Source organism: Myotis yumanensis, unplaced genomic scaffold (assembly GCF_028538775.1).
Source record: "Myotis yumanensis isolate MYYU_CA2020_CCGP unplaced genomic scaffold, mMyoYum1.0.hap1 SCAF_15, whole genome shotgun sequence".
Classification (NCBI taxonomy): domain Eukaryota; kingdom Metazoa; phylum Chordata; class Mammalia; order Chiroptera; family Vespertilionidae; genus Myotis; species Myotis yumanensis.
This window is the reverse complement of record NW_027223766.1, coordinates 33,876,272-33,899,541: the sequence shown is the minus strand read 5'-3', so window position 1 is coordinate 33,899,541 and position 23,270 is coordinate 33,876,272. Positions and strand designations below refer to the sequence as shown.

At 36.3% G+C, this 23,270-nt stretch overlaps 1 protein-coding gene across 2 annotated transcripts in view; it reads right to left on the bottom strand.

Moving 5' to 3' along the window:
• The window catches only part of CSMD3 (CUB and Sushi multiple domains 3), an 857,474-nt gene that overhangs the window by 753,617 nt on the left and 80,587 nt on the right, over nt 1-23,270 (bottom strand). For both annotated transcript variants that reach the window (XM_070391936.1, XM_070391937.1), the window contains exon 2: nt 8,807-9,029. In XM_070391936.1, coding sequence (XP_070248037.1) covers nt 8,807-9,029 — 223 coding nt within the window. The remainder of the gene's footprint in view (nt 1-8,806; nt 9,030-23,270) is intronic.

Sequence of the window (23,270 nt, the reverse complement as noted above, 5' to 3'; positions counted from 1 at the left end):
CATGATCAATGTTTTTAAATCTGCATTTAATGAGGAAGATTATATAGAAAATTATTATTTAAGTTTCTTGAATTCTTAAATTTAATTTCATTTTGTCTTCCAAAATTTTAGCCCAAATTATATGTCATTGTTGATACATTTAGTTCTTTATCTATGTGGGCTCAATAACTTCTAGATATCATGAGAATGTCAAGATTTAAACATTAATGAAAGAATAGTCTTTTTGTACAATTATTTTTCTAAATTTTGTTTGAATTTATTATGGTGATATCGATTAATAAAACTTTATAGGTTTTAAGTGTACAATTCTATGATACATCATCTGTATATTGTATTGTGTGTTCAGGACCCAAACTCAAGTCTCCTTCCATCAACATTTATCTCCCCTTTATCCTCTTCTACCTGCTCCCATTGTACAATTATTTTTATGATACTATAAATATGCCTTTGGATGTATGTTGTGTCGTAACAGTAAATAGGTGGTTTTTTAAAAAAGTATTTTCTGATATGAATATGTGCCTTTTAATGTTATTGACCTCCTAATTTTGATTTAGTAAAATGACTATAAAATAAGCAGTCAATAAAAATTATCTGATTCTGTAATTGTCTAGTTTAAGGTAAATCTTCTAATCCGTTATTGTAAAAATGGTATGCTTGCAAAATGTAAATAAATACAGCTATTTAGCTATTCATTAAACTAAACTATTAAGATTACAAGTTCATTCTCTTAAACACCTAATTTTGTGACCTTGGAGAAATTATCAGTATTTATTAATTTACTTTTTTTATCTGTATAATAAAAGTATTGGGAATAATATCTGAAATGATGTTCTGAGAATTGTACATAAATAGCATGGCATAGAATGTATATTAGAAAATGTCCATTTTTAACAGATACAGAATAACTGTATCTTCCCTTAGAATATCATACATTAACAAATCTAAAAGAATTCACAGGATTTAATTCTGGGATGTCTAATTTAAAATTTCTATTTAGGGTTTGAGATTTCAATATGAAATTTTCCTTTGCTAAAACATGTATGAGAACATCAACTAGTTCTCTCTGAGATCATCAAACCGGCTTTAGATTATGCCATTCTACAGGTGAAAAAAATGAATGTTTACCGAGAATAAGTGACTTGCACACAAAAAATAGCTCTAGTTATACTTTATTAACACCATGCATAGTTTGCTTTTAGAATATCAGTGCTGTTTTACTGAACGCAGAGCAACAATAGTAAGTGTTTCACAGATTTTCTATAAAAGATTGAATAAATATTAATCACGGAACAAAGTGTTAAACTTGCTTGCTGACATCCTTTGTTTTAAGCTTTAACCCCTGCTTTAATGGTTTAATTACGTCTGTTTCTTCACTAAAAGCCACCTCCGTTCGTTTTGGCAACATGCCCAGTATAAACAACAACTGATTGTGCATACTCTTGAATCCTTGCCTTGCTCAGACGTGAAAGAGTCTTTTGTGTTGACAAAAAGTTGAGAAACCTCATCCTTGAGATCTACCCAATTATTAATTTGAATGCTCCAAAGTGAGGAATGATATCTAAGGAGAAGAGTCATTAACTGCCTAAGGTGCATCAACATTTTAATTGGCTTTTTTCTTCTAATTCACTTGCATGCCCCGTGGTGATACAACAAATCTTCGGTAAATTAAAGCATTGAAGAGGAAGGCACTAACCACAATACATGTTTTGCAAGCTTGCCCAGAGAAAAACCTGTTTCTACCCTCAATCCTGTGACTTGTGGAATCTATATATTATATACTAGGCCAGTGATGGCGAACCTATGACACGCGTGTCAGAGGTGGACACGCGAACTCATTTTTTTGGTTGATTTTTCTTTGTTAAATGGCATTTAAATATATAAAATAAATATCAAAAATGTAAATCTTTGTTTTACTATGGTTGCAAATATCAAAAAAAAATGTCTATATGTGACACAGCACCAGAGTTAAGTAGGGTTTTTCAAAATGCTGACACGCCGAACTCAAAAGGTTCGCCATCACTGTACTAGGCTATTGTCAAGATCACAGTTAGATTAACGGTAAGCAAAATTCATGACGTTATTAGGTGGAACTCATTCATGTAATATATAAACATGCAAAACTGGTTTTTTTTTTCTTATTGAGCAAACAGTTGTTAATATCACATGCAGTTTACACACACACACACATACACACACACATTTATAGCTTCTGCATTTTATTGTACAAGAGACATAATCAAGATATAAGGACTGGTTCTAACTCTGAAAGGGGATGTCTTCAGAGACAGCAAATCAGACTGAGTTATATCATGCTCAGTCAAACCTGTGTAAATGGGGCCTTGGGAGTACAATGAAATCACTAGGGTGCTCTGCCACAAAGAACACTCTATGGCCATTTACTTCTATGGCCTAACAAGTCCTTTTGATATTTTCTAATAATTGTTGTGGGAAACCCGTTTTCTACCACATTGTACAGGAAAGGAGAGAGATCATTGTGTTTCAGTAAAAGGAGCAGCAATTAGGGTGGGGAGGGATTTTAACATGAGTATTAGGAAGTGATATGGGAAATCCAGGGAGCAGTGGAGAAAAGAAAGGAGACAAGATTAATTATGTCAGAAGAGAACTATAGTGGCTGCTCGAGAACATTTATGGGCACACTGCCAACATTTTCTGAGGAAGAAAAGGTCTACCAATTACACAAGTGGGAATTCAAGCTTCAGATTGCTGTTTATTCATTCTAATTACTGTTCCTTGATTATGTCCCCAAGGCTTGTGAATTCCATGATTATGTCAAGAATCCAGCAAATTTATAAAAATAAACAAGAAATTATGGCAGAATATATTACTCTTTTATGTCTGTCTTCACAGTACTGAGAACACAAACTGGTTAAATGACATTCAAAAACAATAAAAGGATAAATAAAGCACAGAGTTTAGCTACAGTAATTGAAGTATATTTTATAACTATGACCAAAAGAAATAAATAAATTATGGGCGATCACAATGTAAGAAAACTGAAAGGGTAAAAAGTTTTATCATAGAAATAGGAAAAATATATGGCAGGGCTTGTAGCAAAATTTAGTTGATCAGGTAATAATTTAAAAAAAAACAACTACTTAAAATATACTTAACTATAGTTGTTCCCAGAAGCAGCCAGCTGGGACTTATAGTTTCAATTATCATTCCTACAATTCATTAAAACATAGACCATGCTAATTCTTGTTCACTATTATACCCACGCGAAGTAAAATGAATCTAGACTCTTGTACACCTTCGAAACCAATCATAGACCTAAATATGTTCTAAAATTTCAGGAGAAATACAGCACTATCTTTTCTATCTTTGGATAAGCAAATATTTATCAGACTACATAGAAAGCATTAACAATATATATTATTAATTTTTTTTTTTTTAAATTAAATCTTTATTGTTCAGATTATTACATTTGTTCCTCTTTTTTCCCCCCATAACTCCCCTCCTTCCAGCTCCCACCCCACCCTCCACCCTCACTCCCCACCCACTGTGTTCATCCATAGGTGCATGATTTTTGTCCAGTCACTTCCCGCATCTCCCACACCCCTTTTTCCCCCAAGAATAGTCAGTCTATTCCCTTTCTATGTCCCTGATTCTATTATAATCACCAGTTCATTCTGTACATCAGGTTATTTATTCACTTGATTCTTAGATTCATTTGTTGATAGATGCATGTTTGTTGTTCATAATTTGTATCTTTACCTTTTTCTTCTTCTTCCTCTTCTTAAAGGATACCTTTCAGCATTTCATATAATACTGGTTTGGCGGTGATGAACTCCTTTAGCTTTTCCTTATCTGTGAAGCTCTTTATCTGACCTTCAATTCTGAATGATAGCTTTGCTGGATAAAGTAATCTTGGTTGTAGGTTCTTGGTATTCAGCACTTTGAATATTTCTTGCCATTCCCTTCTGGCCTGCAAAGTTTCTGTTGAGAAATCAGCTGACAGTCGTATGGGTATTCCCTTGTAGGTAATTGAGCCTCTTTCTCTTGCTGTTTTTAAGATTTTCTCTTTGTCTTTTGCTCTTGGCATTTTAATGATGATGTGTCTTGGTGTGGTCCTCTTTGGATTCCTTTTGTTTGGGGTTCTCTGCGCTTCTTGGACCTGTAAGTCCATTTCTTTCACCAGGTGGGGGAAGTTTTCTGCCATTATTTCTTGAAATAGGTTTTCAATATCTTGCTGTCTCTCATCTTCTGGCACTCCAATGACTCTGATATTAGACCGCTTAAAGCTGTCCCAGAGGCTCCTTACACTATCTTCACACTTTCGGATTCTTTTTTCATTTTGCTTTTCCAATTGGGTGTTTTTTGTCGAATCTTTGGTTTGATTATTGTACTCCTCTGGTCTGCTATTGGGTATAATATTCTTTATTTCAGTCCGTGTATGCTTACTTTCTAATTTCTTTATCGTAGCATCGAGGGTCTCATTAGTTTTCGTGAGGCTCTGCACAAATTTATGGCAAGCCCTCAAAATTGCGATTCTTAGCTCCATATCCTCCATTTCTGTCATGTTTTTTTGTCTCCGCATCTTTTATGCTTTCTTGGTGCGCCCCCTTGTGGTCTCTGTGCGCAGTCTTGTTCTAGCCAAGCCTTAATTGTTGTAGTTAACACTAGAGGGGTTTGACCACCAGGCCGGCTGGCTGTGGAAATCAGCTGTGTGGAAAACGTCTGCCTTCTGGGGAGGTGCTAATCCAGCCTTTGCCTGAGGCGATCGGCAAATGGCTGTGCGCAGGCTTTGGGCGGGGCGGGATCAACAGGGCGGGCGGAGGGAGCAGTTATGGCCACGCTCAGTCCCGTTCCCAGAGGCTCTGCTTCTCAGAACCCCGGCAGCCGCTGCAAACCTCGGAGAGAAAGCTGCCCTCAGGTCCCAACTGATGCCGGATAATCCCGCTTCTCCCGTTTGAGTCTGGGTCCCTAGAGACTCGCCCGGATCTGGAGCCCAGAGTCTGAGACTCACTCCCGGCAGAAAACGACAACCACGCCCTCAGCCACCAGCCCGCTTTGCGCGCGCACCTCGGTACCTTTGTATTTTCCACACTGCGCCGCCTCTGAGCCTCGATTTGCTGTTCTCTTTCCTTCTAGTTGTAGAGTCTCTCTTCAGCCAGCCTTCCTGTGGTTCTGGGTGATGTCCGTTCAGTCTTTTAGTTGTATTTTTGAAATGGTTGTTTGCGGCAGCGGTCTCCGGTGTTTACCTACGCCGCCATCTTGGTCTCTCCTCACAATATATATTATTAATTAATTAGACTGTGTTAAAACTTAAAACTTCAGCTCATCAAAAGATAGTGTAATAAAATGAAAAAAGCAAGTCATAGATCTGAAGAAAAAATTTACAATGTATATATTTGTCAAAAATAGCATAAAGATTGCATCAAAACACATAACTCAATATCAAGACAAATCAAACAACCCGCTGATAAAGTAGACAAAATATCTGAACACACTTCATAAGATATATGAATAAATGGTTAATAGCACTTTTTAAAAGTGTTCAATATTATTAATCATCACAGAAATGCAAAATAAAAAAACAGTAAAGATTGACAACCTCAAATGTTGACAACAATGTGTGCAATTGTAACTCTCATAAAATTACGGGAGAATATAAAATGAAGCAACTACTTTGGAAACCTGTTTGGGAGTTTTTTGTGTGTTTATTTTCCTCTATAAAATTACATATAGATACTCAATAACCCAATAATTCTACTTCTAAGTATTATCCAAGACAAATGAAAATGCATCCAATAGAAGAGCTGTACATGAATGGTCCTTGTGTCTTTATTTATAGTCCCTAAAGAAAAATAATTTAAAGGTTCATTAACAGGAGAATAAACAATTCATGGAATGAAATGTTACTCAGAAATAAAAAGTAAAGAACTTGTTGACACACACAGAAATGTGGAGGGATCTCAAAAACATTAAAAAACTATGGTACATTTACACAATGTAATACCAAGCAGCTGTAAAAAAGAAGGATCTCTAAGCCTTTCAGACAGCATGGAGGGACCTGGAGAGTATTATGCTAAGCAAAATAAGCCAGTCAGAGAAAGACAAGTAACACATGATCTCACTCATATGTGGAATCTAATGAACAAAATAAACTGTTGAACAAAAAAGATCCCGAGTCATTGAAGTATACAATAGACTGACTTATTTCAGAGGAAAAGGGCAGTGGAGGTGGAGAGCTGGAAGAGATTAACCAATGAACTTAGGATGGACAGGATGATATTTGGGGCTTACATTTATTTGTTATGCATGTTTTAAATCTTTGTTATGCATGTTTTAAAATTTGTTTTTATTATTTATCTTACCATATTTTATTTAAAAATAGGCTTAAATTCATATTTGAATAGATAAACCCTGGTGATTACATACATATAGATTAACTAGAGGCCAGGTGCATGAAATTCATGCACTCGGGGGGGGGGGGGGGAGTAGGGAGGGTTCCTCAGCCCAGATAACAAGAGGGCGCAGGCCAGGCAGAAGGACCCCACTGGTGCATGATCAGGGCCGGGGAGGGACAGGGGAGGTTGGTCAGCATGGAGGGACCTTGGGAGGGCTCCAGGGCATGTGTGGCCCCTCTCACTCAGTCCCGATTAGCCGGACCCCAGCAGCAAGCTAACCTACCAGTCGAAGCATCTGCCCCCTGGTGGTCAGTGCACATCACAGCAACTGGTCAACTGGTCAGCTTTCTGCCCCCTGGGATCAGTGCATGTCATAGTGAGCGGTTGAGGGGCCTTAGCATATCATTAGTATATTAGCTTTGATTGGTTAAATGGCTGACCAGATGACAGGACACTTAGGCTTTTATTATGTAGAGTTATGAATTATATATTATGCATTAAACATTATTTTGAATGAGCATGAGCTCTGAACTGAGAAAAATCTGTGTTGCAATGATAATTCTGCCTCTTTCAACTTTCAACAGTATTAAAACATGGACAAGTAACATAAGCCTCATTTTCCCAGTTGTAAAATGATGATAATAATAGAAATCTTTCACATTGTTTGAATAAGAAAAAAGTTAAATAATATAATGAATAAAAAATACTTAGCAGTGTTCAGTACAAGGGAATCAATAAATGATGTGTTAGGTTATTGAGCTTTCATTACATTGTAATCCTCATAATATCTGTTAAGTGCTATTATTCCTTCATTTACAGATTAAGAAGCAAAGAATGAGGACAAAAAAATTGACTTGACCCATCTGACAAAGTCTTTTAACTTCCCAGGAGCCACAATTATTGTTTTTAAGGGGACAGCAGGGGTAAAATAAAAATGTGTTTTCATTTTCAAGGGGATCTAGAGAGAATAGATTCTTATACAAACCAAACCATCTAAATTGACAGTTAGAAACTGCCAGATAGCATTAAGAGAGCTTTATTTTTTTTACACCACTTATAGAGCATACATTGCTACTATAAAAATATAGGCAAACGTCTTTATTTTTAAACTTGTATATACACCATTTTAGCTGGCTTGACAGTTTGAAAATTGTTTTCTTTATTCTCATACAGCCTGTAATATGATTGACTGTATACAGTTGAAGGCAGGCACTCACACGTCCACAGTACGACAGGCAAGCAGAAACACACACACTGCACTGTCTGTTTACTATCTTGACTCAATGCTCTGTCATTAGCAAACAGCATCCAGCTTTTTAATGATAGTGACAATGATGATGAAATAACACTGTCAAATAAGTCAGCCACACTGTATATTTTTAATAGGATGAATATTGAATGACTTACACAGTGTAAAAAAAAGAAGAAACTAGAAATACTCTAATGAATGTATCACACACAAAAATGGAAAAACAAAATCTCACCTGTAATCATGCCAGTGACCCCTTTCTTTGCATAGACATGTGGTTTGAAACAACAATGCAGGCATTTTTAACTGTCATTCTGACTGGAAACATAGCCAAGTATGTAAAAAGCCTCTAATTCTTATAGGTTATCTGCTTAGAATATTTTGATTAGGAAATTTGAGAAACAGTGTACTACAGTTAAAGAAATATGTACACGCTTGGGTGAAATTTTAGGACTCAATGAAATATGTAATATCTGGCACTTTGAACTTGGTTGAATAAGAGTTCATCTATGTTTAGAAGGAATTTTTGATAAGACAGCAAAAATATTTATGTTTACACATTGTATTTGCCAAAGAGAAATTCTGAAGAACCACTGAAATAACAGACAGGGTGCCAGCTAATTTCACCTCTGTCTTATCAGCTAGCTTAAAAGTAAATAATTTCATTTGTATGGACAGAAATGTGAATGTCCCTGTTGGTGACATAAAAGGGCCTATTTTTCAGATATTTATATTTATAAATCATACACATTATCTACAAATCATGTATTCTACTACTGTATGAATATCTATTTTAAGCATTTTGCATATTGTTATATATTAAAATTAGGTACATACCACTTAAAGACACATTTCCTGGTATGCATTCACTTTATCAAAAGTTATACCCATAAAGAATGAAGCCTTTAAATAAATATTTTTAAAAACATAATACCTTTAGCCACTCTAAAGAGGTCACAATTCAATTAATATTAACCTCTTTGCAAGATAATATTAATATATCAGTATCATGAAGTCAGAGATTCTGAGTTAATTTATTCATGGGATAATATATTTCTGAATGAATAATACATGGTGTATATGACTTTATATAATTGCACCACAAATATTCATCATCTTTTGTAAGATAGACTGCTTTTACTCATAAAATATTTTCTCTCCATTCTTCCATTCAAAATACACTAACCTTGTCCGAAAGTTCGTGGGATGAGGATGTCCATCATATAAGGATAAGTAGTCATATTCTTCTTCTAGAGCAAATGATTGAAAAACAATTTGTATTCTATTTCTTTCTTCTGCTATTATTACCCAAGTACAGTTTGCACCATTTGGATATCCATATGGGAAACCAGGGCTTTCGATAGTGCCATTAAGTCCTTTTAAAGTGCCACCACATGTATAAATAAATCCTGCAACAAAAAGACAAATAAACAGACATTAACACTATGTAAAACAAGAATAATGCAGATCTATTATTGTTTTTCCAAGATCAATGTTACAATCATTTTGGAAATGACAATTTTAGAGCTATGTAAATTACCAAATTTTTTAAAAAGATAAGACATAACTAGCAAAATACTAGAAGATCTGTCATTTGTCGTATATATTCTGTTTAGTAATTTTATACCAGTAGATGAAATGAAATCTTCCATATATATGACTCATCACCTATTACATGATTCAACAGACAAACACAGTTCTAGAACATGATATCTTCCCTGAGGTAGTTTCCAATCTAATTTTGGATACCCACAACTGCATTGCTGAAAAAAGGTGAAGGTATTAAGAACTACAAATTGGTAGTCACAAAATAGTCCCGGGGAAATAAAGTACAGCACGGGGAATATAGTCAATAAAGTACAGCACAGGGAATATAGTAGTAACTATGTCTGGGCCAGGTTGGAACTTGAAATATCAGGGGATCACATTGTAAAGTATATGATTGTCTAGCCACTATGATGTACACCTGAAATGAATACAAAATAATATAGAATGTAAATTATAATTGAAAAATAAAATAAAAATAAATTTTAGTATGCACTTTGGGCCTTAAAAAATTAACTCCAGTTTTTCTCAGTAAAGCATGATAACTTTTTTGGGTATCGATATCTCTACAATCCACTAATGTGTTTTAGGATAGTCTGTCCCACACTGGTTCTAACAGACTCAGACCTAAAAAGTAAAAAAATCAATGCAATTGCCCTGTTATAAACCAGAGTAGTTGGTCCAAAATGAACACAATCCTAATTTAATTGCAACAAGTGAAACCTGATGTTGAAGAAAAAAATACTTTGAGAAATTCAATCTTGGGCAACTGTCATCAGCCATCCTATAGATTTCATGCTAGGTCTATCGGAGGTCTAAATTATTGAGAGTTTGACTCTTGGAGAACTCTTTACCCAGGTATCATTTCCACATTTTGGGGTCAAACATGAAGCTTAAGTGCCATGAAAGTGTCATTCAGGGATACTGAGCTAACGCGGGGAAGAAGAAATTAGCTACTTTGGTGAATGTGGAATGTCATACTGCCCAAAGCATCTTTGTCTGGAAGTAGTTGTTGAAAATGCAGGCAATTTGTGGCTTCTCTCTCTGGGAAGAAATGAGTTTTTGTTTTATAGGCGGATCTCTTTTAAAAGTGTGAAGACATGGAAACAACCAAAGTCCTTCTGTAGATGGTTGATATGGTACTTATATACAATGCAATACTACCATAAGAAAAGATGAAATACTACCATTTGCAGCAAAATGGATGGATCTTGAGACTATCATGCTAAGCAAAATAAGTCAGACAGAAAAAGTGAAAAATCATATGATTTTAATCATATGTGGGATATAAAACTGAAAGCAACAGTGAATAAATAAGAAAAAACAAACAAACAAAAACTCAGATAACAGTATGGTGCTTACAATAGGGAACAGGGGTGGGGGTCGTAAAGGGTGATTGGGCCAAAAATATGGTGACAGATGGAGATTTGACTTCCTATGGTGGTCACACAATGCAATAAACTGTCATGTATCATAGAAATATACACTTGAAACCTATGTAATCTTATTCACCAATGTCACCTTAATAAGTTTAATTTAAAAAAAGAAACAAAAACAAAAAAAGTGTGAAGAACCTTGCAAGAAAGATGGCAAGCCAGATTGTAGATTGTGGCAAACAGAGGCTGATTTGGGATGCTGTACGTTATTCCCACACTCTGTTCACAAGAGCACCTTTTTTTTGCTAGCTGACAATACTGACTAGTGGTGAGACCTACGGCTGGGGACTGGATGAATCAATATAGTCCTATGCTCCTAACCATACTAACTCCAGTTATCTCCATATAGGGCAAAGTTCTAAGCCTGGGATATTCACTGTGACATGAACCACAGGTCTTACGATTCTTTTGCCCTTTAAAAAACTTACTAAGATGTTGAATAAGGTGGAAGTTTTCTTTTAAAAGCCAGTATTTGCGTGTATACATGTATTTTTGCTCAAACGCCAAATGTTAAATAGGGCATTTTATTATTTTCAAAGTAAAAAAAGGGAAAGGTCCCTTTTAAATTGCTTCTTGCAGAGCAATTACTGTGAAGCCTTAGGTTAATTAGCTATCACCTGTTTCTATTAGTTTTCTGCCTGAGCAGCTTCCAATTTGAACTTCATAACTAAACGCAGGCATGAATCCCTTCATCTGCAAACTGATCTATGGGTGGTTTTATATGCTCTCAAGCCCCATAACCCTGACAGTTTTAGAAAAAGGACGTATGTCCTAAAATAACATGCTCAGCTTTGTCCACTAATTCCTCAAGGGCCTGTTGATTCATGCATTTCAATTACTTTCCTTTTTTTTTTATTCTCCAGGCAAACTAGAAATTATACCTTTTTCCAAGCTTTTTTAAATCTATATTCTTCATTTCATTTTTTTATATCTAAGCTTGTTTGATGAAAACCACATTATTCATAATAAGATAGTACACTTTTTCCAACACAAATAATCAGAAGTAACTAGATTTTTTAAAAAATAAGTAAGCCCTAGTCGATTTGGCTCAGTGGCTAGAGCATCGGCCTGCAGACTGAAGGGTCCCGGGTTCGACTCCCATCAAGGGCACATGCCCGGGGAAGGGAGCATGCAGGAGGCAGCCAATCAATGATTCTCTCTCATCATTGATGTTTCTGTCTCTCTCTTCCCCTCCTTTCCTCTCTGAAATCAATGAAAATATATACTTTAAAAAAAACTAAAATAAAATCTTCCCTCATTTACTTATGCTTCACAAGGTTAGTCATTGTTATGAACTTAGTGTTTATCATTCCAGGCCACCTCTGGACACACACACTTATATAGGCATATTTTTATGCATTGTACATATATTTAACATATGGAGTAAGTTATACTATGTACATTTTTCTGAATCTATTTATTTATTTTTGTAAAATATTACTGATCCCCATGTGTACTTCTACTACATTCTTTTGAAATGACTACAGAGCTAGATGGCATAAGGTATGCCTGTACTATGATCTATTTAATAAATCTCCTATTGAAGGCTTTATTCTTTGTGGTTACAAAGTTGTAAAGAGGAACTTTAAATGTATATCCTTGTATACTTGTGTGAAATAGTCTTCAGATGGAGTTCCAGAAATGGAACTGAAAGAGCCCAACTACCCTCAATAAATATAAAAATTTTTACTATCACCAGGTTATGAAGTATTTCCTACCTGCAACCCCAATTTTGGCAATACCAGATTTTTCACAAGGCAAATTTTGCAAGACAAAAATGTTATGTATTTTATCTTGCATTTCTCTGATTCCTATTGAAATCAAATATCATATGCTTCTCATTCATTCATAATTCGTATTTTACGAACTGCCTCTCCATAGCCTTAACATATTTTTTTTAAGGGATACACCACCTACACTCACTACTCTTTTGGACATAATTACTTTGGTTTTTGTTTATTGTTTGGTAATCCATGTTTGCCTTTTCTGAATGAAACAACAATTGCTTATTCTTTGTTACTCATTGCTCTCATAAATCCACAGCTACTTTTGATCTTTAGAGTTCGTGTGAAGCATTATCTCCTTTTCCACCCATCGCCTCTGATGATCTTGCTTCCACATTTGCTCATGTATTCATCACACATATCATGATTAAAAGGACATTACCTTAGAGTGTCTCTATGGAACTGACAAGCTACAACATGAGGAAGCAGGGAGATGCAGACCACTATTATTTACAGAATGACTGGGGTAAGCACACTTTGCCATGAAAGCAAACTAATCAAGATAATTCACTATGTGTTTATGGAAAACATGTCTCAAAAAATGGCATGGCAAATTTCCATAGATTTAGCCTTTAACAGTTTCTGAGTGCCTTATGCTGTATTTTTCACATCTTAACTGTTAATGTCCACTAAAATTAAACAGTTGATTTATTCTTGAAAAAAATTACAATGTATAAGAATTGATTCACATTGTCAACAAGAGTTTTATTAACAATATATATTTTAAATGTTTGCTCTTTTTTTGATGCCATATATTACCTTTCCTATATAGTAGAGAATTGTGCAAAGACTATTTGTACAGTATTTTAAGGGATGTGCTTAAATATATTTTATTCTACTTTGTGCTAACCAAGTTCCATGATAGACCAACACTTACACTTATATTTACTTTTTACCTTTCTCACACTTGTGTTTATTTATTACAATCTGGATTTTGTGCCCAATTATATTGACATGGCTCTTTTTTGTTCATCATCAAGAGTTCACTTTTTCTTATAGAGAGACAGCCCTTGTGTGATAAAGACTTATAAAGTAAAAAACTTAACAGTCAGAGTATCCTTTTTTATTTTGGTAAACAACACATAATATGAAGTCTATCCTCTTACCAATTTTGAAAGGTACAGTATTGTTAACTCTATGTACATTGTACAGCAGATCTCTAGAACTTTATCATCTTGCATGAATGAAATGCTATGCCCATTAAACAATAACTTCTAATCTTCCCATCACCCTATTTATTCCCTGGCAACCACCATTCTACTTTCTGCTTCTATAAATTTGAATAATTTAAATACTTTATAGGCATAGAGTAATTCAGTATTTGCCTTTCAGTGACTGGTTTACTTCACTTAGCATAATAACCTGAAGATTCAACCATATTGTGGAATGTGACACAATTTCCTTTTTTTTAAGCTAATTTTAATTGCATATGTATACCTCTTTTTCTTTATTCACCCTTTAATGGATATTTAGATTGTCCCCTACTTCTTGGCTCTCATGAATACTATTTCAATGGGAATGGAAGTGCAATTATCTCTTTGAGATCCTGATTTCAACTCCTTTGGATAAATACTATGCAGAAATGGGATTGCAGGATTATATGGTAGTCTGCTTTTCATTTATTGAGGAACCTTCATATTGCTTTCCATAGCAGCTGCATACTTTTCCACTCTCACAACAGTGCACAAGAGTTTCAAAATCTCCACATTCCCAGCAATACAATTTTTCTGTTTGTTTGTTTGTTTATTTGTTTTGGATGTTTTGAATGATGGCTATCCTAACAGATGTGAGGATAGCTCATTGTGGTTTGAATTTGCATTTTCCTGATATTTAGTGATGTTCAGCATGTCTTCTTAGACATGGTGTCCATTTAGTATGTCTTTTTTTGACAAACGTCTAAGTCCTTTACCCATTTAATTGTGTTAATTGCTTTTAGTTGGGAATTACAGTTGGTGTCCTAGCCAGTAGACCATTGCCCAAACCAATGCCAAGAAGCTTGACACCTATATTAGTCGTAACCCTAGAGCAGTGGTCAGCAAACTCATTAGTCAAGAGAGCCAAATATCAACAGTACAACGATTGAAATTTCTTTTGAGAGCCAAATTTTTTAAACTTAAACTATATAGGTAGGTACATTGTTATTAACTTAATTAGGGTACTCCTAAGCTGGCCTTTGCTAAAAACATCCTCAATCTGATCGAGGTATGTTCGCTGAGGTTGACCCCTTCCAACTCTCCCATCCACACTCGTCTTGTATACTTGTTTCATCTATCTCCTTTCGTTCATCCTCTCTATATGTCCAACCCATCTCAACATACCTTTCTCAATCCTCAACACTACATCTTCTTTCACTCCACAACGTTCCCTAAAATTAACTTAATAAACTTTACTTAAAGTTTTAAGTCAACTTCGCACTGTACGTGCACGCCCGCATGGGGTATTTTGTGGAAGAGCCACACTCAAGGGGCCAAAGAGCTGCATGTGGCTCGCGAGCCGTGGTTTGCTGACCACTGCCCGAGAGGGTAAAATGTGTGTTCATGTTTATTAGGGTAAATTATACATTAATACTAATCAGTTCCTGAACAAAGTCAGGACATCAGAGCATTATAAGTCTATCTCTTTCCCTTAATGTTTGTATTACTGTTTTTGTAGACTTTAGTTATTCATCCTCTCAGCATTTATTTTCAAACAACATAATTTTTCATTCTAAAAGCCTATGTCTAAACAATATTACAGTAATCAACTGACATATTCATTCTGGCAAAAAGAATTCAAAGGGAATTCAATAGTTCAAGGCACTATCATTCATTAGCGTGGGAGACTCCTCTCCAATCAAGTACTAAAATAATAAAATTATTGTGAGGAATGCACAAGAAAATCATCACAAAGCATAGAAATTATAAAACAATTTATGTGATGTGACAATAAATACTGCTTTAATGATCTTATGCTTTGCCATGGTTAGGAATACAAACAGGTATTATATTCTCTACTGTTTATAGTGAATTTACAGCTTTGGGGTACTAGTGGAGAAATACAAGATTTGGTGGTGTCTTAACATTTAACTTGCTTTTCCACCACTTCTTCTTTATGACAAAATAAAGATACGATAGGCAATAAAATTATTCCAGATTATTACATTTGGGGGTACTGTTAATTCCATCTCCCTTCTCCTCACACTTGACAAAATCCAGAGAGAGGTGTCCTATAGTTCTCCAGACGTGAGCTGCCTGTCTTATTTATTTAATGAACACTTCTATTTTTAAAAAATCTTTGCAAGAAAGTGCTGAGCTGGAAAGAGCAGAGAAAATATTTCTATACCTATAAAGTAACTGAAAGGCATTCAGGTTGTATTTTTCAACTTATCTTCCTTTTGACATTTACTTTTCTTCACTGCAAGCAGCAATAATATGATTTTCGTTTTCCCCTTCTTATTACTACCTTACACATGTTAACCTAGTGCTAATAATAATGGTTCTGTGTATTATCTTCTTCCACACCTCTGTGGATTTTTCTTTAGGCCTAGAGTCACTATTTACTTTAGAAGGAACAGTACATTGAAAGGCATGTAAAGGTGAAAACCAGGCTTTCTGTGATTCCAAAGAGCAGTTATAGCCCTTGGCACATCAACAAATAAATTACAAGGACTTCTGAATTCTCTTGTAGGCTTTCTTCCACACACTGTTTGAAGGCAGTGAGAGTATGAGTGACAGCTAAGATGATATTGCCATTCTAGGGGACTCAATTCTGCAGATGACGTAGTAAAGGGGAACAAAAGGAGGTGAGAGATAAATTGTTGTTGAATGGGTTTTCACACCACTGAAAGTGTATTTCAGTTTAACGCTAGTGACAGTCCAGCTCCAACCTGCTGACAGATGGCTGCTGGCAGGAAGATATATTTGAGACTTACTGTCAAGATACAAGCTTTCATATTAACCAAAAAACAGTTTTCTAAAGAGTATTTCAAAGGATGATGAAAAAAAGAGAAATGATATTTAACACATACATTGTGAAAAGAATATCTGAGAACCCAAAGCAGGGCCTACGTTGGCAAAGGGAAGATAACTAAATTTCCTAGGAGTGTATACCTCCAAGAAAACAGTAAATCCTTAAGAAAAAGGGTCGGTGTTGGACTTGGGCATTATGAAGATAAGAGAGCTCACTGAAAACGGCAAAAGTCACCAAATAAGTAAAACTGAGAAAGATTTTTGCCTCAGGGTCTCTCACCAGAAAATTAGAAAAGAGGAAGCGTGAGGGTAATTTTAATGTGTACTGACCACAATATGCATTTAGCAAATACTGGACACTTAAAGATTAAAGGCAATTATTAATTGATATGTGTGCACAGCACTCTTCTAAATTGTGTAACGTGCATGACGTTCACCCATATATTTTAATCACAGCACATTGAGGCACCTACTATTGTTATTCTCATGTTGCGGAAAAGGAAGTAGAAGCACAGAGAGTTTACATAATTTCTCAAGGTCACATAGCTTTAATAGGTAGTAGACCCTTATCTCAAACAGAGGCCAAGTGAACCCATGGCCCTTGCTCTGAGATATTTAGTGCAGCTTCCTATATAAAATGCGAAGTGATCAGATGCCTCTCTTGACCAGAGCACACAGCTTTGGGAAGCAAGGGTGAGGATGAAAAAAGATAGTTTATCAATTATAACAAAATCAACCCTGGATATCAAAGGGGTTGGTGTTTCTGGAAAGAGGAGCAGTGAGGAGCTACACCCAGATTGTCCTCATATTCAGTTAAAAAGGTTTTAGTATTCCAAATACGTAACATAATTGAACCAAAAAAATTATTCATAGAATGCCCAAAGACACAGTTTTGTTTATTTGTTTGTTTGTGCTTTTGCTTTGTTTTTGATAATGGGGAGGTAGTACTGGTCATGGTGTGTGTGTGTGTGTGTGTGTGTGTGTGTGTGTATTTTAGGGTTATATTTATTTATATCAGTCTACTTCAATTGTAGGCTTACATGTATCATATAGATTTTTCAGTGTGTTTATAAATTAAACTACATCCATTTTAAGCCTCTTAACCAATATAGAATAAAGTCCATATGACTTTGCCTCATTCAAATAGATAATTTTCTATACAACTGTGATATATGTTTATTAGTATCATATCCTGAATAATGTTACTAGTTTACTACTCTTTGATTTAGAATATAGGATGTCCAGTTTAAATGACCATGAGGAGTCAGTGAAAAGGGAAGAATGATAGACTTCTCTAGTCCTTCTGAAATAAAATGATCACCTTACCCCAGAAATAAAAGGTTCCTAGGAGCCTCACAATTACAGTTTTTGTTGTAAGGCAGAGGGTTTCTTACTGCCCTCACAAAATCAATGACTCTTCAACTCCATCATTTGTTTTATCTACTTTCCCCATTTCTAACATTGACCAGCACATGTGCCAAAGGGACATATAAACCACTCCTTTTAATGTTTCTCATCAGAAAATATTAGATAATAAAGAGATTTTCCTCCCTATGTAGGATTATTATAAAATTTATGTCTTATAGCAAAAGAATTTTATCATCACTGTTGAAACTAGAGAAAGTACAAGGAACAGCATAGATGCTTAATGCATTTATAGAGATATCTAAGCCATATGTCTCAAGAATATTTCATGGACACATGCAATGAAAAAATAATTTCTTCTATGCCTATACTAAATTGTCAGTCTGAGGAATAACCTGTTCTGTAAGCATTTATAAGTTACCATATACCTTTAAATTTATATTACCTACTTCAAAGAAGATAATAATTAGAAAAAAGTAATATCTGTTCAGAGATGATCTGCAAAATGGGTTAGCACCAATGATGCAGTGTAGTAGAACGTTTCCAAAAAATTCCTCCCATCCCTACATCCTCATATCACCCATCCAGAAGTGAAGTCTGTTTTTCCTCCTTGAATCGGGGCAGGCTGTTTGAATCGCTTTTTCTAATAGAATGCAGCTGAAGTCTGTTCCAGTTCTGGGCCTGACAGTTTCCAATTTTAGTCTTGGAGCCTTGGGCCACCATGTCATAAATCAAACTCCTTGCTGAAGAAAGACACAACCAATCACAGCCTTTCAGCAAACCGAGAAGAGGTCCAGGGCATGTGTGTAAAGCAATTTTGGATTTTGTAGTCCCAACTGGGGTCCTAGAGTAGGCAGACCAGAGCACACCAGAGTGACCCCTGGCCACACCACATAGAAGAGAAGAACCAGTCAGCTGAGCCCAGACAGCCCGGAGAATGGTGAGAGATAAAACGCCATTTTTGTTTTAAGCCACTAAATTTTGGATATCATTTCTTTTCCAGCTTTAGATAACTAAAACATATCAAAAACTAAGAGACAATAATTAAATGGAAAAAGTTAACTTCAGACTCTCCTTGGAAATTCCAGACCCTACAATAAAGCTGTTTCTCCAAAGGCAACATGGTAATAACTATTGGCATACATAACGAGAGTTATATTTCAAGAGTGAACAATTACTATTTAAATGAACTTAAGTCACCTAAATTAATTGAGAACTGACATCCAATTTTCATTCTCTTTTTAAATTTATTTTTCTAAGTCACTTTTTTAATGTCACTTAAAGCTATTCCATTCTTTTCAACCTCACTTATAAGATAAAGATTAGACCTTCACACTTCTCTCAAGGATTACTAGGAACCCTTATTCCCCATATCTCCTATATAACTCCTCTCCAATGTATTTGTAACTCCTAATTTGCTGCTTTCTAAAATTAGCTAAAAATCATACCTAACCTAATATTCTTCAATGGCTTTCCATTATCTTAAGAATAAATTCCACATCCATGGCAGGACTTTCCAGGCCTCTACTATCTGACTCTTGTTTTTTTTCCCCCTGCTCTTAATTTGTGTCACCCCTCTCCTTTAAATCAAGACTTCAGTCATATTAAGCCTCCATGCCTTTGCATCTGCTGCTACCTCTTCCAATTTTTCCCTTTTCCCCTGTAACCCTATTATGTATGTTAAAAAACAACAACTTTAAACCATTTACTGCACCTTTAAAATACTGTGTCACTTAGCGCATATACCATTGCAGCACTGACCACACTCCATTAGTGTGCTTCCTAAGTATTGGAGGATGGCTTTTAGTTCTTTTTCCCAGCATCTAGCTTAGTACCAAGAATGCTAGCCAATGCAGTGCTTGTTGGGTGAATCAGTGGATAATAAATGAAATGGATAACACATGTGAAAATCCGATATAATAAACTAATATGCAAATCGACCAAACGGCAGAATGACTGGTCACTATGACGTGCACTGACCACCAGGGGGCAGACACTCAACGCAGGAGCTGCCTCCTGGTGGTCAGTGTGCTCCCACAGGGGGAGCGCTGCTCAGCCAGAAGCTAGGCTCACGGCTGGCGAGTGCAGAGGCAGTGGCAGGAGAGGCAGTGGCAGGAGCCTCTCCCGCCTCCACGGCAGGGCTAAGCCATCAGTCGGACATCCACAAGGCTCCCAGACTGCGAGAGGGCACAGGCCAGGTTGAGGAACGCCCTGCCCCCTGAGTGCACGAATTTTGTGCACAGGGCCTCTAGTATTTTATAAAGTTAGAAGTACTTTGCAAATATTATTTTGATAATTTCTACATACAGATTGTAAAAATATTTCCCATAAGAGTAGACTGAAATCAGATTAGTAAAATTACTATATCTGGGGAAAGTGGGAAGTGGTTACATATACATACACTAGAAATAGCCTGAAGGTTGCCTGTAAAATAAAAATAAAATACATTTATATTTAAATACATTAAGAAATAATGAAAAGAAAAATCAATATAATGACTGGGAAGTAATAATATACCTTATATTGTATTTGTCCAAAGAAATTAAGTATTTGATCATGGTAGTTTTAAAAATGATTTGGAAAAAATGGAGATAAGTAAAGGTAAGTTAGTTATATTAAATAGAATGAGAAGCATGTATTTAAATTAAGCAATATTTTATTAAGTCGCAAAATTGAATTTATTTACTATTACAATGAGACAATATTGAATGCAGCTGTTGCATGATCCATAAACTCCAGGCATCGTACTAAGTGCTTTGCAGACATTATCAACTTTAATTCTTAGGAAAATCTATGAGACAAGAATGAGTATCCTCCTTGCAAATGTGGAAATTAAATTTGTCCATGTTGATACTGTTAAAAAATGGCAGAGACATGGCGAGATTTCTGGTTTAACCCATGGTTTCTTGTCACTGATGAGAATGGAAAACAGACTAAAACTGTGGAATTTCCTGCATACAAGAATTTTATTTTAAAAATTACCATTTCTCTGCAATTGTTTAATAATTTCTATTTATTACATGAACACTAATCCTTTTAGCACCATGATTTTACTTTTGCTTCCATGAATGTCTGTCACTTCAAAAGTCACATTCCTTAGAAATAACAACTATTTCTTACATATTTTACAGTTTACTACTTGCCCTTCAATGGCCATATAAAAGCACCTGTGTATAGAGGGTTGACTAGTGTCCCTTCAAAACAGATATTTCACCCTCCGAATGTGACATGATTTGGGGAATTAGCATATTTTCAGATATTACTAATGTGAGGATCTCACAAGGAGATCATCCTGTATTAGTTGGGGCCCTAAATCCAATGACCATTATCCTTAGATGCCAGGGTTCTTGTCCCAGCATCAAGAAGGGTTCAGGAATCTGGAGAAGGCTGTGCATAAATGTTATAGAATCCAGAGACTAATAAAGAGTCCGGAGACAAGATATAATTTTGAAAGACATTGGGGGTCAGAGGAGCTTAGCTAAAGGAACTAAGATCCAAGATCTTAAGTCTAAGGTCTTAGGTTCTCTCCCTTCATCCCCAGGACCCCATGCTTTTTATTAACACAATTTGTCCTGAGGCAAGGTGGAGACATACACTTCAAAAGGTCAGGGTTTGGTACAGAGTCCATTGTCAGAATGGGGGAATTAGCCTACGGCTGTTCAGGTGTTTGGCCAGTAGGAGGCAATAGCATGTAGCTTAAGATGCCTTTTAGCTGTCTGGAAGCCACAATCAGTTTCCTATTCAGGTTTGGGGAAATGCCTTCAGCCATTCCCAACAGGTGACTACATGTGTGACTCAACCCTGTTGAGTCCCCAAGTCTCATCAACCTTTTGATGAAACTCTTGAAATGATGACATGCTAGAATTGGTCTCCAGCCCTTAGAGAAAGGAAGACACCCAGAGGCACAGAGAAGGCCATGTGAAAATGGGCGCAGAGAGGTTAGAATCATGCTGTCAATCAAAACAATTCATGACGTCCCAGGTCTGGTAGAGGCAAGGAAGGACTCTCCCCTGGAGCCTTTGGAGGCAGCACAGTCCTGCCTACGCTGCAGTTTCAGACGTCTAGACCCCAGAATTGTGAGAGAATGAGTTTCTGGGTGTTGTTTTTTTAAACTGCCAAGTGTATTGTAATTGTTCCTGGAGCCCTAGAAAACTAATAGAGCACCTATTTCCCATTTCTGCACACCTGCCCAGGGCAATGTTATGCCGAGGGCCAGAACAGCACATGAATGTCTTCGCTGTTTACATGCAGTGCTTAGTGAAGGTTCTCTCGAGGGGGTGACATTTAAGATTATACCAGGAGTATTTCAAATAGGAGGGAACTGACAATAAGATGACTGCAAGGAATAAACAATATACAAAGATGAGAAGGAACTTAACGAGTGTTTGCAGGACAAGAAGGAGACCAGTGTGGCTCAAGTGTGGTAGATAGGGAACACAGGTGGGTTTGGGGGATGTAAAAAGAGGCCAGATCATGTGCCAGTAGGTCTTTGTATAGTTTATCGAGGACATTGCCTTGCATTTTTAGTTCAATGGAAAGCCATAAAGCGATTTCATATTTTTCGTGGAAGTGTAAAGGATCCATGAGCTGGGGAATGCATGATCCCAATTTGTGTTTTAAAGTGGTGATATGAAGTACTGACATGAGGAGAGCAAACCAGAAGCAAAAAGGGTGGAAGGAGGGGGATGCTGAAATAGGTTTTTGCAATTATCTAGGAGAGGAAACTGGGTTTTCCAGTAGTAGCAATGATAATTGAGACACCTTGGAGGGATTTTGTGGAAGTCCTACTCCCCATGTTGATAGATAAGAGGGAAGGAAAGTGAAACATCAAATCTCTGCACTGAGATACTGGGGACATAAGAGGGTTACAACACCAGTAACTTGGTATGGAGCGAATTAGTAGGTAGGTGAGAAGGACAGAAACTTTATTGCAAGCAGAAGAAACTTTATTGTAAGCAGATACTATCTCTAAAACTATAATTCTAAATTCCTAAGACTGTCCCTCCTGGCACAGAGGGACAGAGGGGTCCCCTAAGCAGGGTGGCCGCTGTCTTGAGGCATTATAAAAGCCGTGGCTCTTTGTCTCTTCATGACCCTTTCTAATTGGACTCTTCCCCCAACTTAGGACCCCCATGCTTTCCTCCTTAGTCACTCTGCTAAGGCCAAAGCCCACATGCCCCCTCCTTCTTTCCCCTATTTGCAACATTCCTCTATCCTCTGTGAAAATATGTTTCCTTTGTCCCAATATTCTGTGTCTATTCTTTGTCCTTCACATATTCATCTTATCTGTTTGAGTTGGAGTTACTTTTGATCTACCTTATGGTACCTAGCAACCTTATCCCGCCAAGCCTTGGGACTGAAACCGCTGGCTTCTCTGCTCAGAAGAGTAAAGCAGCTTCTTTTTTCTTTCTTTCTTTCTTTTTTTCCTTTTTTTTTCACTCTTGGCCAGAGACCTTTATGGCTCTCCCAGCTGTTCAGGCCAGAGATATCTCTATCCTTTCCTGTCTTAAGTCAGCTAGAAAATGTTCCTCAGAGGAAGAGATTCTTATATATATGAATAAGAGTGGCTTACT